Source organism: Anguilla rostrata, chromosome 12 (genome assembly GCF_018555375.3).
Source record: "Anguilla rostrata isolate EN2019 chromosome 12, ASM1855537v3, whole genome shotgun sequence".
NCBI lineage: Eukaryota > Metazoa > Chordata > Actinopteri > Anguilliformes > Anguillidae > Anguilla > Anguilla rostrata.
The window spans coordinates 10,330,698-10,348,467 of NC_057944.1; the positions used below are offsets into that span (position 1 = coordinate 10,330,698).

Below are 17,770 nucleotides of genomic sequence, written 5' to 3' on the forward strand. Positions count from 1 at the left end.
TTCCTAGAATATTTTGGAACCAATATGTGAGACTGCATCAGGCGTTTGATATTGTGATCCACACATAACTGAAGTTTTTAATGATTCGTCATTTTCCTTGAATCAGTTGAAACGTGCATGACTGACAGGAATTATCCTTGAGCTACAGAATAAAGCTAATATATTTTAATTAAATGCCCAGAGGGGACAAAATACTGTCGCTGAAGGTGTGAGTGTAGAGCTGTGTCAGTTTTGGCTTGATCCAACCTGTGCTCCCAGTCATGACTCAGATGCAGGTGCAGGATACCAAATGAGGTTAACTGCGTTCTGTGGGTTCATTGGAAGGGGAAGTTGGTGTCCTCTTGATGGTGTGATGATGATTCACATGGGCATGGCTTGGTGATTCAGAGGGGAAAGCTGACCTCGTAAAGAAGCAAAAATGTGTTGTGCTATCGTCCTTGAAAACGGCTGTAGTGTGTAGGGCTCCTGATTTGCTTAGTCAGCTAAAGTGTCCAAGCCCAGGCTGAGCCCTATAACCTAGGTACTGCTCGACTGAGGGAGATGTCATTAGCCAGTTGTGACTAGGAGTCCTCAATGTTGGACACAGTTGGCTTCATCCAACTCAGATAAGGGGGCTTAAATTAGCTGTGACTTCTTAGGTTACATACAGTATTGGTAAGCACCCCTACATATTGGTAACATATTAATCATCATAGAGAGAGGCACCTTATCTCGGTTACTGCTCTTCTGTGGTTAGCTATAATGGTTGTTGTGTGAAAGGCAGTGATGAACACAAGGGTGGATGCATCAGAGAAATACCTGCACTTAAACTGCAGTGCCCCCTGCAGGTGGTATATCAGTAATGTAAGAGCATATAGCACAATTGGTGACATTGTACAGTAAATAGTAACACAGGCAAAATTTTAATGTCTGGCTTATATTCATTTTAGAAATGGCTTTCTGCAGTTTGCAACCTACCTGTTTTATTAAGTAACTTTCTGGTCATCTGCAAAAAGCACACATTCATTGTTGTTTTTTGGGGTAGAATGTAATGTCTCAATGGTGTGTGGGCCCTGTGATGTACTGGCAAACTGTCCAGGGTGTATTCCTGCCTCACACCCAATGCATACTGGGATAGGCTCCAGCACCTTCTGCGACCCTGACCAGGAATAAGCGGGTATAGAAAATTGATGGATGTAATGTTTCTGTTTAGGGAATATAAAAATGAGATAAAAAAACTTACCAAAAATATATGTTTTAGTATTTCTCTTATTTTTATCCACAGGGAGACCGTGCACCCAGGTACAAGAGCTTACGCCCGAGAGATCAGCTCGTCTCATTAAGGAGATCCTCAGCACGGCTTGGCCTAACAGAGATATTGCAGTTCAGTGGAACCCAGGAAACTGGGAGAAAAAACATCCCTCCGTCCCTTGGCTGAAGATGGTGTGGAAGCACCTCTACATAAATTTTGCTGATGACCTCAGCATCTTCGAAGACATGCCTTTGATCCCAAATGTGCCACTTCATGACGACATGGACTCTCTGGAGCTCCTGCGTCTCAGAACTCCATCTCCCATCATCCTGATAGATGAGGAAGAGGCCCCACTCCCGGAAAGCCTTCCAGAGATCATGAAGAACCTTGGAGCACTTGTCATAAAGAAGCTTGACTCCTGCTTGCAGCATCCGCTCCTCAAAAACTACATACATCCTTCATCTCCCAGCACACTGTTGCACATCATGGACAGGTACCCTTCCCAGAGGGTGGTCAGCCAGGTTTCAGCCTTGTCTGGCAAACAGAAAGTTGTGCTGAAAGGGTTCCTCGCTTGCTTATCAGATGTTACAGAGAAAGAGAAAAATATCCTCCAGGAACTTCCCATCTTTGAGAAAATAGGCCCATGCACAGAGAAAGGTATGCCAGTGTTCATCCCACTGAAAGGGGCCAAAGCTTTACACCATAGTGCTAAGCTTCCATTAGATATCAGGCTATCCGCCAGTATCATTGACTGCAGTGATGAGGCCACCATCAAGCTGATTAAAATGCTGAATGTTCAACTGACGAAGAGCTCTGAATGTCTAAGGTTGATTGTTCAGGATATGGAGAAGAACTTCTATGCCAAAGATGAAGTTACTAAAATCATGCTCTGGGTACTAGAGCATTTGTCCTTCCTAAAGAATGAAAATCCCTCTGTGATTAAATGGCTGTCATCTCCAAAGTTCATTCCGGCCTCTTCCGGAAAGTGTGTTGCTGCCACCGATCTTTTTGATCCGGAACTGGAGATTTTACAGAACCTCTTCTATATGGAAGAGAAGACCAGGTTTCCTCCGAGCACATACACTTCATCGCCTGACATTCTTCACTCTCTTCGACAGCTGGGATTGAAGTGTGAGGTGCAGCTCACTGAAAAGGACGTGCTTCAAGTTGCGCGGAAAATTGAGGATTTGCAAGGCAACAGCAAGCCTGACTGGGAAGCCTTGCTGAAGAAATCGAAAACACTGCTTACAATTCTGAACAAACAAACTAAACTGATAAAATCTTCTGAAGTTCAGTCTGCCTTACAGAAATTAAAATGGGTGCCAGTCTGCAAGGAAAGGCCACTGAATTACCCACAGTCCCTTGCCTGGATGGGAGACTCTTTCAATATCAGCTCATTTTCTGAAATGTGTGACATATCTCATGCAGTGCTAGTAGGTTCCTCAGTCGCCCTTGTGGAACGCACATCTGCTGGAATGAAAAAATCCCTGAAGTTATCGATTGAGCCCCAGGTGGATCAGGTTCTGCAGCACTTAAAGGCTGTCAATGACTGGCACAGATCCCAGGCTTTTACCACAGAAGACTGGTACCAGTTCCAGCAAATTCTCACTGAAATTTATGACTTCATGCAAGCACATCTAGAAGGAGCAAGAGAAGCAATGAAGTCACTGCCCTTTGATTGGGTCTGGACTGGCAAAACATTCTCCTCTCCTGGTCAGACTGTTTTAAAACCCATCCCTGACCTAGATCTCCAACCTTACTTGTACTCTTTGCCAAAAACCATAGCTAAATTTCACAAGCTATTTCAGTTCTGTGGCTCGGTGGAAGAGGTCCTCCCTAGTCATGTTTTTGAGGTGGTTAACACTGTAAAAGAGAGGACTGAGGAAGAACTGACAATGGAGGAAAGCAAACACAATCTCCTCCTTCTAATCAACATTTTAAGGTGGTTGTACAACAGCCAAATTTCAGTTGATCACAACATGCATGTTCCAATCCTTTGCTACAAGGATCCAAACAAACTGGCAATGAGACCTATTCATGAATGCACGTACTGTGACATCAAAGTGGATGATTTGAATGACCTGCTTGATGATGTTTCAGAACCCATCATTCTAGTTCATGATGACATCCCAATGAAGACTGCAGAATGGCTGAAAGTTCCATGTCTCAGCACAAGACTGATCAACCCAGAGAACCTTGGTTTTGAGCAGTCAGGCCAGAGAGAGCCACTGACCGTGAGAATCAAGAACATTTTAGAGGAGTATCCATCTGTGTCTGACATCTTTAAGGAGCTCCTACAGAATGCTGATGATGCCAGTGCCACAGAATGTAGCTTCTTGATTGACATGCGGAAAAACATGGAAATTCGAGAGAACCTGTTGGACCCTGGCATGGTCATTTGCCATGGACCTTCCCTCTGGTCCTTCAACAACTCAGTTTTCTCTGATACTGACTTCCTGAACATAACCAGGTTGGGGGGGTCACTGAAGAGATGTGAAGCAGACAAAGTAGGAAAATTTGGCCTGGGTTTCAATTCAGTTTATCATGTGACTGACATACCAATTATAATGAGCAGAGAGTTCATGATTATGTTTGACCCCAACATCAACCACATCAGCAAGCACATCAGAGACAGATCAAACCCCGGCATTAAAATCAATTGGAGCAAGCAGCAGAAACGGTTGAGAAAGTTTCCCAATCAATTCAAACCCTTCATTAATGTTTTCAACTGCCAGCTACCTCTTACGCAGGAGTCCCCATACAAATACAACGGGACCCTCTTTCGCCTGCCCTTCAGGACTGAGCAGGAGGCATCAGTAAGCGAGATTAGCAGCATCTACTACAACACCACGGACATCTACTCACTTGTTGATGAATTCAGCATCTGTGGCCACAGGCTCATTCTGTTTACACAACATGTAGGTTCGATGGTGCTGAAGTACCTGAAGTATGAGGAGCCAAACCCTTCAGCCTCGCAAGATGTCATCACCATAAACAAGAGTGTCTGGTCCTCCAAGGCAGCATATGGACCCCTGAGCATCCTAAAGGCAGCCGCAAAAGTTATGAAGAAGGTGGCAAATACTAACAGAGTGCCTGCTGATGTCCCCAAGTCTGGCTGCATCATAAGGATTGTGGTGGAAGAGTTCCATAATGTGTTCAAACGCATTGTGGATCTCCAGTCCCCTCTATTCAGAGGCTCAGATGATGACCCATCCTCCTACTTTGAGATGGCTGCCAAAGGGGGACAGACTAAAAGGCTCACAGATGAGATGCCCCAGAAGGCTGTGGATCTCACTAACTGGCTCATCTGCTCATGCATGGATGTGCACGAAGCCCTTAAATTCTCCCTCAGCGAGAGTGGGAGAAGGCTTGGGTTGGTTCCATGTGGAGGCGTAGCTGTGCTGCTCTCAGAGGGAGAAAATCGCACATGGACTGTGAAGACAAACCCAACTCCAATTGGAGAAGTGTTCTGCTATTTGCCTCTCAGGATCAAAACGGGACTGCCTGTCCACATCAATGGCTGTTTTGCTGTGACATCTAATCGCAAAGAGATCTGGAAGACTGACACAAAAGGGAACTGGAACTCAGTCTTCATGAGACATGTGATTGTCCAGGCCTACCTAGCAGCTCTCAGTATGCTTCGTAATATGGCAGAAAGTGGAGAACTGCTCGACTACAGCTACTATGCAGCATGGCCTGATCCTGGTGTTGTTCATGATGACTTTACACTGATCAGCCAAGGGGTCTACCAAGAGATAGCCAAAGGGGGTGACAGTGACATTGCAAAAGTGTTTTCTGATGGCACCACCTGGGTGTCGATCAAGCACGTGCGCTTCCTGGATGATTCCTTGTTATGCAGGTCTGACATTGGTCCTCCTGCTTTCAAGATATTCCTGAAATACCTCAAAAAGACTGGCTCCCAAGATCTCTGTGCTGTTGAGCTGCCAGACTGGGTCAAGGAGGGTTTTGATGATGCTGGATGCAAAGACAAGCTTATGGAGAACACACTGACAGAAAAGCCGTTCTTCTCTGATGTCTTTTTCCCCCACATCCAGGATATAGATAAAGACCTAAGAGACCCTCTGATGCACTATGTGCTCAATGAGAAGTTGGAGCAGTTTGCAGCTATCCTTAAAGTGACACCGTGCATTCCATGCTCCAATCAGACCCACCAGCTCTTTGTTCCTTCACGCCTTATTCATCCAGAAGGAAGAGTAGCTAAGTTGTACAGCACTGAAGATGGCCGCTTCCCAGAGGGAACTACAAGGGACTACCTTAACCCAGTATGCCTGGTTAAGTTGGTTCAGCTGGGAATGGTGAAGGATGATCTCTCTTGGGAGGACCTGATCGAACGGGCCGAATCTGTGCTGAAGCTGAATGAAACCGATCACACAGCAGCGTGTCTCCGGAGCAGCATTCTGCTGAGCCTTATTGATGAGAAACTGAAAATAATAGACCCAAAAACAAGCGAGTACCAAGAAAAGCTTCAAAACATATGCTTTCTCCCATTTCTGACAAAGCCAGCTGGATTCTCATTGCCATGGTATGGGAATAAATTCCCCCCCTCCACCATGTTTGCTGCCACAGATCTTTACACTACTGACCACCAGGACACAGTATGCTTGATGAAACCCATACTTAATGAGAACTCACCATCTTTCAAAGGATGTGGTATGATCACCTTGGCTGTGAAGGACTTTCTGGGGTTAATCAAAAAGCCAACAGTAGAACTAGTTGTCAGCCAGCTCAAGGAACTGTCTAAGTCATTTGATGGAGTTACCTTGTATCAAGAAAATATAACTAATGCCTGTTACAAATACTTGCATGAGGAAATGCTGCAGGATGACGCAGCAAAGGAGCAAATTACGGAAGACCTCAAAACGTTCTGTTCCATTCTTGTTGAGAACACTTACGTTAGTCCATCAAAAGTTGCCTTTTACCTGAACTTTGACTCAGCGCCATACCTGTACCAGCTCCCCAACAAGTACAGGAACAGTTGCCGTGAACTCTTCGAACATGTGGGAGTTCAGTCAAGCTTTACTGTGGATAATTTTTCCGGGGTTCTCGAAATGGTGAAAAAAGAATGTGGACGAAAACCACTGCCCGAGGACAACTTTCAGCTCTGCCGCAGAATCATCAGTGAGGGCATATGGAGTTTGATTAGAGACAAAAACCAAGAATTCTGTCAAAGTAATTATGGAGAGATACTCTTGCCTGACACCCATCTTACATTGCAGCCATCAAAATCTCTGTGCTACAATGACTGCCCTTGGATCAAGGTTAGAGACACAACAGTGAAGTACTGCCATGCTGACATTCCAAGAGAAGTAGCAGTTAAATTAGGAGCTGTGCCTAAGCGTCACAAAGCATTGGAGAGGTACGCCTCGAACATATGCTTCACCACTCTGGGTAGTGAATTTGGCCAGAAAGAAAAACTCACAAGCAGAATTAAAAGCATTCTCAATGCTTACCCATCTGAAAAGGAAATGCTGAAAGAGCTCCTGCAAAATGCAGATGATGCCAAAGCCACTGAAATCTACTTTGTAGCTGATTCAAGGTGCCACCCCATGGACAGAATCTTTGATGACAAATGGATGCCCATGCAGGGGCCGTCGCTCTGTGTGTACAATAATCAGCCCTTCACAGAAGACGATGTGCGAGGCATCCAGAACCTGGGACGAGGGACGAAGGAGGCAAACCCAGGTAAAACGGGACAGTATGGAATTGGGTTTAACTCAGTCTATCACATAACTGACTGTCCCTCTTTCATTTCCAACAATGACATTCTATGCATCTTTGACCCTCATGCACGTTACGCCCCAGGGGCCACATCCATGAGTCCAGGGAGAATGTTTAGAGATTTGGACTCTGACTTCAGGACACAGTTTTCAGACGTCTTGAACCTATACCTGGGGTCTCACTTCAAACTTGAGCGCTCCACAATGTTTCGCTTTCCCCTGCGCACTGTAGAAATGGCCAAAATTTCAGAAATAAGCTCAGTTCCAGCCTCAGACAGGATGGTGCAGAATCTCCTTGACAAGCTGAAGGCCGATGGAGCAGAGCTCCTCATGTTTCTGAATCACATGGAGAAGATTTCCATCTGTGAAATAGACAGTGCCACAGGAAATCTGAAGGTGCTTTATTCTGTGACTGCTAAAATCACGGACGGTGACCGCCTGAAACGCAAACAGTTTCACGCCTCTGTGGTTGACAGTGTAACAAAAAAGAAGCAGCTGACCCAAATCCCTGTCCAACAGATAACCTACACTATGGACATAGAAGACTCAGAGGGTAATTTAACAACGTGGCTAGTGTGCAACAGGTCTGGCTTTTCCAACATTGAGAGAGTCTCAAAGAGCGTCATCTCTGCACATAAGAATGAAGACATAACCCTGTTTCCACGTGGGGGCGTGGCAGCGTGCATCAGTCATAATTATAAAAAACCCCACCGAGCTTTCTGCTTTTTGCCCCTTTCTTTGGAGACTGGTCTTCCATTTCATGTAAATGGTCATTTCGCCTTAGATTCTGCCAGGAGAAATCTCTGGAGGGATGACAACGGAGTTGGAGTGAGGAGTGACTGGAACAACAACCTGATGACAGCTTTGATAGCACCAGCTTACGTTGAACTGTTGATTCAGCTAAAAAGGCGTTACTTTCCAGGACCTGATCCGACTATGACTGTGCTGCAGGGAACACCAATCCATGTTGTGAAAGACACATTGAAGAAATTCCTCTCTTTCTTCCCAGTGAACAGACTTGACATTCAGCCAGACTGGTACTGTCTCGTCAAAGCAGTGTACAACTGTATTCATTCTGACCTGAAGCGTCTACTGCCAGTCGTCAGGGCCCCTCACATTGACAACACAGATATGCACTCTGCAATATACATCTCCTGGGTGAACACATCCACAGCGAGTAAAAGTCGTGCTTTCTTTGACAACCTCCTTCAGGATGAACTGCAGCATCTGAAAAATACAGAGTACAACATTACCACACGTAAAACGGTTGCTGAAAACGTGTACAGACTGAAGGCCTTGCTCCTGGAAGTGGGCTTCAACTTGGTCCACAGCTGCGATGAGACAGCCAGCCTCTACTTCTGCTTGGAGGATTCTGGGATCCCAGTGAGCTATGTGACACCAGAGGATATTCGAAACTTTCTTCTTACGTTCTCAGCCCCAGATTCAAGCTGCCAAGTTGGAAAACTGCCCTGTCGCCTACAGCAGTCAAATTTCAAGCTGTTCCACAGCCTCAAACTACTGGTTGACTACTGCTTCAAGGACATTGAAGAAGATGAGATCACAATGGAGGGGTTGCCATTGTTAATAACAATGGACAACATTCTCCAAGTGTTTGATTCTAATCGGCCAAAGTTTCTGACTCAGCATCATGACCTAATCTCCTCCAGAAAAGAACTGTTCATGAACACACTATATACGAGATACAGCAGTGTTCTCATGAAATCTGGTGTGGCAAAGGTCTTTGACATCAGCAGTTTTGGGGACCTGCTAAGTTCAGTACTGCCTAGAGAATACCGCACAAGAACCTTTGTGAAGTGGAAAGACAACTATGCCAGTGAGTCTTGGCTAAAAAATGTGTGGCACTTCATCAGTGAGAACACATGCATCAAAGAAGACCAGACAGACATTAAGCCAAATTTTGAGACAATCCTGGACATTCTGAAGGACTGGGCTTTGCTGCCAGGAATAAAATTCATGGTCTCAAGCAGCAAGTTAGTTGTACCAGAGCATGATGTTTTGTTACCGCTAAGCCTGATATACGCTGCCATTTTTCCAAATGGTCAGAATGATAAGGTATTTCACACACTCATGAAAGCGGGGTGCATTCAACTTGCAGTAAACAAAATCTGCTCCAAGGAGAATCCTGTCGTTCCTTTCCTTGCCCAACACACTGCAAACATAGAGAATCCCTCAAGCATCCTGAAAGCTGTAGAGTTCATGATTCAGACTTCAGCCTTTAAGACCGCAGGCTTGACTGACAAGGACTTTGAAGCACTGCTGTTGTACTTCAATTGCAATTTGATCAGCCTGTCCCCAGAGGATGTACAGAGTTTGAAGTTGCTGCCTTGTTACAAGGCTGTCAGTGGGCGATACATCAGCATTTCAAGCTTTGGATCCTGCTATATTCTGACAAAGAGTATCCCTTCGACAGATATGGATAAATGGGCCCACACAACATCCTCAACCTTCCTGGTTGATAATCCACAGTTGAAAGAGCTCTACAGTTTCCTTGGGTGCTCCCCCATTGACGACCTGGAAGTCTATCTAAAGCATCTCTTGCCTAAGTTTGACAGCCTGTCTTATGATGCCAAAATTGAACACCTCATTTATCTGAAGGAGCGGCTGTTGAATATGGAGGAGCCATGTTCAATGAAGGATCAACTCTATGAGAAATTGGAGAGCCTCCCCTTTATCTATGATTCCACCAACAGGCTGAAGCCTGCCAAAACATTTTTTGATCAGACGGTGAAGGTCTTTGATGTGATGTTGCCAGTAAAATCTTTCATACCCAATGAGTTCTTCAAGAAAGTGGAGCAAGCATCTAAGCCCAAAAATGGAACCACTTTCCTCGCCTCATGGATTACTTTCCTGAGGAACATTGGGCTGAAGTATGTTGTGTCTCAGCAGCAGGTTCTGCAGTTTGCAAAAGAAATCAGCATCAAAGCCCAGACAGAGAGCTGGTCTAAAGAAAAAGCACAGGTCATTGTGGATGTTCTGCTCAACCACATCTTTAATGAGAGGACGGATCTCTTTGTGGGCACCTTCCTCAAAGAGCTTTCAATGATACCCTTCCTATGCCCAGAACGTGCTCCTGCTGATCTCATCCGGCTTCATGCTCAATACCAAGAAATGGTTGGCACTCTTCCACTGATTCGCTTCAATGGATCTCAGGTAAACCCAAAATTCAAGCAAACCGATATCATCCAGTTGCTTTGGACATCTTGCCCTATCTTGCCAGAAAAAGCCACCCCAGCAGGCATAAAAGACCAGGAAGGGAGTACTGTTTCCAGCCAAGAGCAACTAGATCAAGTTTTGACCATGTTAAATGTCAACCTGGATCCACCACTGGACAAAGTAATAAACAACTGCAAGAATATCTGCAACCTGTCCAACCTTGATGATGACATGGTGAAAACGCGAAACAAAGTCCTGCGATGTACCTATGAGTTTCTTAATGCCGATAAGGGGGATTTCCGCTACCAGCTGAAAGGGATTTCCTTTGTTATGGTTGAAGAGGGCTGGAAGCTTCTGAAACCTGAGGAAGTAGTCATAAATCTAGATAACGAAGCTGATTTTAAACCATACCTGTACAAACTTCCTCTAGAGCTAGGCACGTTTCATCAGCTGTTCAAACTTCTGGGAACAGAAGATATTGTATCAACGAAACAATATGTAGAGGTACTCTGCCGGATTTATAGAAGTTCAGAGGGAAAGCAGCTTGATCCAAATGAAATGAGGACAGTGAAGAGGGCTGTGTCTGGACTTTTCAAAAGTCTTCAGAATGATCCAGTGCAGATTCGAAAAGACTTGGAAAACCTCAGAGATTTGACTTTTTACCTGCCAAGTCACGATGGAAGACTGGCTAAATCAAACACCTTAGTGTTTGATGATGCTCCCCACTACAAGAGCAGAATTCAGGGTAACTTTGGGGTTCAAATGCTCGTGGACATGAGCCAGTGTTACCTTGGCAAGGACCATGCTTTCCACACAAAGATGATCATGCTGCTCCCTCAGAAGCTTCGGCCTCGACTCCTGAGTAGCATCCTTGAAGAGCAGCTTGACGAAGAGTCCCCCAAAATGTGCCAATTTGGGGCCCTTTGTTCTCTTCAGGGTCGTCTCCAGCTGCTTCTTTCATCAGAGCAGTTCATCACGGGTCTCATTCGCATTATGAAGCACGAGAATGACAACGCTTTCCTGGTGAATGAGGAAAAGGCAATACGCCTGTGCAAAGCCCTTTGTGAGGGCCTTAAAGTGTCCTGTTTTGAGAGGTTGCAGACAACACTGCGCGTGAAAGGTTGCAGTCCAATCCCACACAGCAAGAGTGAGACTCTGGCCTTTCTGAAAAGGTATGGTAGTGCTGTCATCCACCTATACATCCAACACTCTGACAGTAAAGACATCAATTTCCTCCTAGCCCTTGCTATGACACTGAAATCGGCAACAGACAATTTGATTTCTGACACCTCCTACTTGATTGCCATGCTAGGATGTAATGACATCTACAGGATTACTGAGAAACTGGACAACCTGGGTGTCAAGTATGATTCCACAGAACCCTCAAAGCTTGAGCTTCCCCTTCCTGGAACACCAATACCTGCTGAAATTCACCACATACTCCTGATGGATCCCATGAATGTGTTTTACCCAGGAGAGTATGTAGGGTACCTTGTTGATTCTGAAGGAGGAGATATCTACGGTACCTACCAGCCAACGTACACATATGCCATCATTGTTCAAGAGGTAGAAAGAGAAGAGGAAGACAACCCAAGCTTCCTTGGAAAATGCTTCCAAATAGATATTGGATATAGCGAGTACAAAATTGTTAGTTCCCTTGATTTGTACAAATTCTCTAGGCAAGATGAAAGCACTAACATCCGAGACAGTGCCCCCTCCACACCAACAAGCCCCTCAGAATGTTCTTCTCCTGGGCCACGAATGGTTCCTCCTATATTTCCTGGCAAGGAGAACCACAGAGCTCCTCCCTCAAAGATATCTCCAAAAAAGATAAAGCCCAATGCATTGCCAGACATCTTGAAAGAAGTGACCTTAGTGATAGAACAAGCATGGAAGCTCGCAGAGTCTGAGAGAAAGAAGATTATACGGCGGCTGTACCTCAAGTGGCATCCAGACAAAAATGCAGAAAACCTGGAAATCGCCACAGAGGTCTTCAAGCATCTGCAGAATGAGATCAGCAGGATGGAAAAGCAGTCCCTGGCAGACCAGAGTGCAGACAGGGCATCCAGGAGGCCCTTCTCCAGTTCGTCCTCCCGCTTCCAGTCAGAGAAGTTTTCATTCCAGAGGTTCTACACATCGTGGAACCAGGAAGCTACAAGCCATAAGTCAGAGAAACAGCAGTTCAGAGAGCAGTACACAAGCTATGCAGGGTCATCGCATTCCAGCCGCTTCTTTGTGCCCCCGTCCTTCAAGTCCGTCGGCAATCCCGTGGAGGCACGGAGGTGGCTCAGACAGGCTAGGGCCAACTTCTCCGCTGCCAGGAATGACCTCCATAAAAATGCCAATGAGTGGGTGTGCTTCAAGTGCTACCTGGCCACCAAGCTGGCTCTGATAGGAGCCGACTATGCTGTCAAGGGGAAGTCGGACAAGGATGTGAAGCCCACAGCGCTGGCGCAGAAGGTGGAGGAGTACAGCACACTGCTGGCTGGGCTTGCTAAGGACGTGCACATCCTGGAGGGCTATGGCGTGGACAGCCTGAGGACTCGGTACCCTGACCTTTTGCCCTTCCCCCAAATTCCCAACGACAGGTACACATCCGAGGTGGCAATGAGAGTGATGGAATGCACAGCCCGGATCATCATTAAACTTGAGACTTTTGTTCAGCAGAAAGTACAGTGAACTCTTTGTTGTCTTAGTCCAGTTAAATAATGTTATGTGTTAGAACCTCCAGACATTAGAAAACCTAGCGGCTGTGTGCAATGTTGATCAATATATTATTGTGTTGAGGCGAAATTATGTATCCAGCTGGCAGCTTAGAAATGCAGTGTTGGTACACTTGAGCCCACACACAAGATTTCAAAATATGGCTGCTTTATATCCAAAAAGAAGCTCTCTGAACCTAACAATATACTGCTGATTTACCCTCTACAAAGACACAATTTATCTGCATTGCTGTACATAAGATACCCCCAGCAATACTTTTTTTTTTAAACCAAAGTCCCATGATATTTATATCTGCTCTCTGGAAAATAAATATAAATAAGCTGCTTTTTTACTTTACCTTTTATAAAAGTGCATTTTCCTTTTCATAAACCAGATGTTAAGTGTATTTAGATTTCTTACCATCAAGAAACAAGACACCTGTCATTTTGAGGAAAAGCAAGTTTCATGTATTGGAACGTCAATGCAATATCTTCCAAGTGGCAAGACCTTAAAAGTGGACTAACAGAATAAATAGAAATCCTTGTTTATGTATTTTTAAGAGGTGCGTTCATATCAAATGTTTTTTTTTCCTCCAATGATCTGCGCTACCTGTTGTAAATTATGTGTAACATATCTTTTTGTTTGTAAATCAATCAGATTGCCAATGGCCCTCTCTGACACACCTCTTGACTATTTTGCACTTGTGCGTGTGTCTCTCCCACAGCCTGGGAGAACCACAGTGTGAATCACAGCTCTGAATGTCACAAGACACCTTCTTGCTGTAGTACATTTGAATCTCATGTGTAGAAATGTTTTTTTTTTTTTTGTTTTGTTTTGTTTAATCTTAAAAGCAAGAAAAATGTATGTATATCTTTGCTCTGTTCATTGTTGACCTCCTTTAGTGAGTAAAAGGATTGTCTTTTTTTTGGAGCAGTTATTTGACACTATTATCCATGATATCTGTATTTTTATTTCTGAGTGCATTTGTGCCCTTTTTTTCGTTGCAATGAAACTTAAATCCTTTATCAGACCCAATGTGCCCAGATAGAAAATAGTAACAAAATGAATTCATTGGCTATAGCAGTCATACCCCTGGAGGGCTTGAGGTCTGCAGACCTTTTTATTTCGTTTTAATCTGCAGCCGATCCAGGCACTGGGAACATGATGTGCAGATTCCTTTGCCCATCAGTGACTTAAATGAGTCGCTTAAGGGCTGAAACGTCGAAAATCAGCACATTGAAGCCCTCCATGAACCTCAGTCTGAGATCTCTGGGCTAATGAATACAGTTCCATATTTTTAAGGTTAATTTAGGATCCGGCTGTCACCTCAGGCACTGTTAGTGGTCACCACAGAAACAAATCTGACATTACTGTGTTATGCAAAAGTTTGGGCACCCTTGGTGCACTTTTGATTTTCTAAGTGAAAAGAAGTTAATTCATTTTGCAGAAACATATTTAAGTTTGTACCCTGCGGAGGTTAACTTCTTTTCACTTTGAGATTAAAAAAAAAACAAAATTTGACTAGTAGGGCCCAAATATTTGCATAACGCTGTTTATCTGTGAATCTCAGCCTTTCCTTCCAAATGAATGCCAGTTTTTTCTCCTACTCCAGCCCCATTGCTGTGTCTCCATTGCTGTTCAGTTTTTAACGTTCTCTTCATTATTGAAGAACATAAGAACATTGCAGGTTACATGAGTTGCGTTCCTTTAAAAAAATGTTTGTACTGCTGTATATTTTAGTACGGCATTCAGCTGGAACTATCCCAGCAAAGTGAAACACTGGTGACTATGTGGGGGGTGGGGGGTGGGAGGGGGCAGATCATGCACTTGTCTGTCTGTTAATGTGCATGTTTGACACGTCTTATTTTTACCAGCCATATTTCATGTTTTCAGTCCTGATTTATTCTTTGACACATCTGCAATGGCTTCATGGTTCACGGTGTAAGAGAGATGCTGGAGAGAGGCTGTCCGTCTATCCATAGTGAAATGTGAACTCCCTGTATCCCATCCTGCTGATGTACACAGTGCCATAGTTGTAATAAATTCCCCCTGAAAAATAAAATATGGTTTTTTCACTGTCTGACTTATAGTATTTGCACAAGGATTCCAGGACATCACCAAATGAAAGACAAAGAAAACTAACAAAAAAAAGATTAAATGAGCAATCAAACTGAGTGACGATGGGTTTCCAATTGGCTCAATCCATAAATTGATCTGTCTCATATACATTGTCATCTCAGTATATCCCAAGACATATAAAAGACAGTTCTGTGTATGCAGTAAATTAGTATCAAAGAGATTTGAATACCGAATCTCTTTGTTAGTATTAGTCTGCTGTGCATGGTAGGCCTATAGGTATTCATGAACTGCAGCGATTCACATCTCTTAGCTTTGATAGGCTATATCATGCACTACTGGGAAAAGTAACACTCCGTGTGGCTGAGAAATTAGCAGATGGCCCGTACGTGAATTAAATTAGTGCAGTCCTCTCAGCTGCCGCGTGCGCGCGTTGATAGCTGTATACTGAGTGTTAAGGCAAGCACCTATTTTCATGCAGTCTATGGAAATAACTTGTTCGCTAAACACTAACGTTAATAATATTATTCAAAAATAAGTTGTTTGGTTTCTTTAGTTTGCAATATAATATAGATATACGTGGGTTTTTTTTCCCAGAAAGCCGCTAAAAAGAACAACCAGCGGAGTGAGACTCAGCCAAGGGAAGATCTACTTCAGAATGAAAGTACTGCAGTAGCTGAGCAGCATGCTATTTCAGGTTGGTGTGAGCGGGGAGGAATGGCAGCCCAGTCGTGGTACTGTGGTATACAATTCACGTTTGCATAATCAATTCCGTAGTCAACAATCCATGACGGGGCAGTAACAGCGTAAAATTCATTAGTTACGTTAAATTGTGCCAGTTGTTTCGGATATAACGTTTCAAATCAGCTAGCCAGATAGCAAGCTAACTAGTCCATACACTCTCCATATACTAATCGAACGTTTACGTTAGTTTAAGGGACAGTTAGCATGAATAATGAACTGATAAAAGATTTAGGGTGAAAAACATCGTCTTCGGGTTTTTACGTTACCGAAATAAGACATCTTGCTGGAGAGACGGACGTATGGTTAGCCTACGGATATTATTAACTTACCGAAGTTTCACGTTGATCCTGCTAGGTTAACTAACTTAACGTTAGCCAGCTGTTAGATAAGTCTCTTTGTTTCACCAGAGCAATTTAAGAGCTGTTGTGACAAAGGATGTGCATACTCATACAATCAAGACATGTCCGTTTTTTGTTATTAATTAATTACATTTAGGCTTTTCTTTCACAAGTGTGGTGTAGGTTGTGCAGATGAGTGATAAACATCCTAATTTAATTTGTCTTGATATCAGGCTGTAAAGCACCATGATGGAATTTTTTAAAATCAAAAAAAAATTTCAGATGGTGATTGGTGTGCTGTAGAAGTGGCTTTTGTGTCCCATAGTAGGCATTTCTTGCTGATAAAAGGGGTCTCGTGTGGCAGAGTCATACTGTACCGCCATTTAAGGGGCCCTTTTTGGCTCTTGTCTGGATTAGTCAGAGATTATTTTTCACTTTCTATACAAACATCTTATTTGATGTATGCTGACAGTTCATGTCAAAGTGCACCCGACTGATGCATTTACATGTTGAAATTCAAAAAATTTCCCCAATCGCCCTAGAATAATCTGGGCTAAGCCCCCAATGTCCTCAAATCCTAGCAACGGCCCCGGTAAAAGCTCTTGCGTTGGGTATGTGTGCTATAAAAGCATGTCGGAGTACATCAAATCAGTGTCTTGGAAAATGTCTTTATTTGCATACAACTGCAAACAGCTGGCTTAGAGTGAGTTGCCAAGAGTTAAAACACTGCAGGCATGCGTAGATTTGTAATTCCCTAAGAACAGCATCAAGCCTTTGTATTCTGAGTGGGCAGCAAAGGATTTCCCAATCTCTCAGCTGTGATATTTTAAGAACTTAATTTGTGCTAAGTGGACCCTGTAAAATGTGAATGTTCAGTGGTTTGGGTGACGGCGAAATGTAGATAACTAGGGCTAAGTTCAAAAAAGGAAAAATGGTACTAATGGTAATGTATGGTAATAAGTTGCAATTTGTGTTCATTGTGAACCGCTAGAAATAGAATATAGTCATAAGTTACTACTAACCCCCATATTAATAACTTAACTGATGTATTGTGTGAGATGAAAGCGACAGAATGAAAATGCAAATGCGGGTAAGAAACATGCTGATGAGCAGAATCCCCACACTGTCTTGGCCTCATCTGACCACAAAAGCCTTTTCCCACATCATAGCTGCACCACTGACATGCTTTTTGGCCAATTCTGAGATTTTGTTTTTGTTTTGAGATTTACCTTATCAATAATGCCTTTATGTCTTAATTTTCACACACTTCTTTTAGCTTCATAGCCTGACCAATGAGTCTTAAGGGTCTTATGTGACAGGTACTTTAATGATTCAGTTAAAGGCCTGTTGTACAGCAAATTCTTTCATCTGTGTAAACTTGGGACTTCCAGAACTCGGGGGTCAATTGCTGTTTTTGCAAAAAGTGTATTTCAGTTTTTTATTTTCTTAAGAGTATATTCTAACAGGTAACCAATGTCACCTGAAAATAATAGATTTAGAGTTTCACTGTTTCTGAATAAAATATCACAACAAAATCTTACGTAAAAAAATCTGACGTAAATGAGGCCCCCCGCTGTGCGATCATTTTCTTTAGCGGTTCTGACAGAGCCCACTAGAGGGCAGTAGAAATCAAATATTGAAGGTTATTTAAAACTCTGCGATTAAAATTTTAAATGAAAGGTTATGTTACACGCCATGCAGCATAACCATAACAGTACAACAGCGAGCCACTAAATTAATTTTCTGAATTTTCAGAAACATTTTTA

At 43.6% G+C, this 17,770-nt stretch overlaps 1 protein-coding gene across 3 annotated transcripts in view; it reads left to right on the top strand.

Moving 5' to 3' along the window:
- The window catches only part of sacs (sacsin molecular chaperone), a 47,561-nt gene extending 32,635 nt beyond the window's left edge, over positions 1-14,926 (top strand). For all 3 annotated transcript variants that reach the window (XM_064302487.1, XM_064302488.1, XM_064302489.1), the window contains one exon: positions 1,265-14,926. In XM_064302487.1, coding sequence (XP_064158557.1) covers positions 1,265-12,822 — 11,558 coding nt within the window. In that variant the 3' untranslated portion in view covers positions 12,823-14,926. The remainder of the gene's footprint in view (positions 1-1,264) is intronic.
- The last annotated feature ends 2,844 nt before the right edge of the window (positions 14,927-17,770 follow it).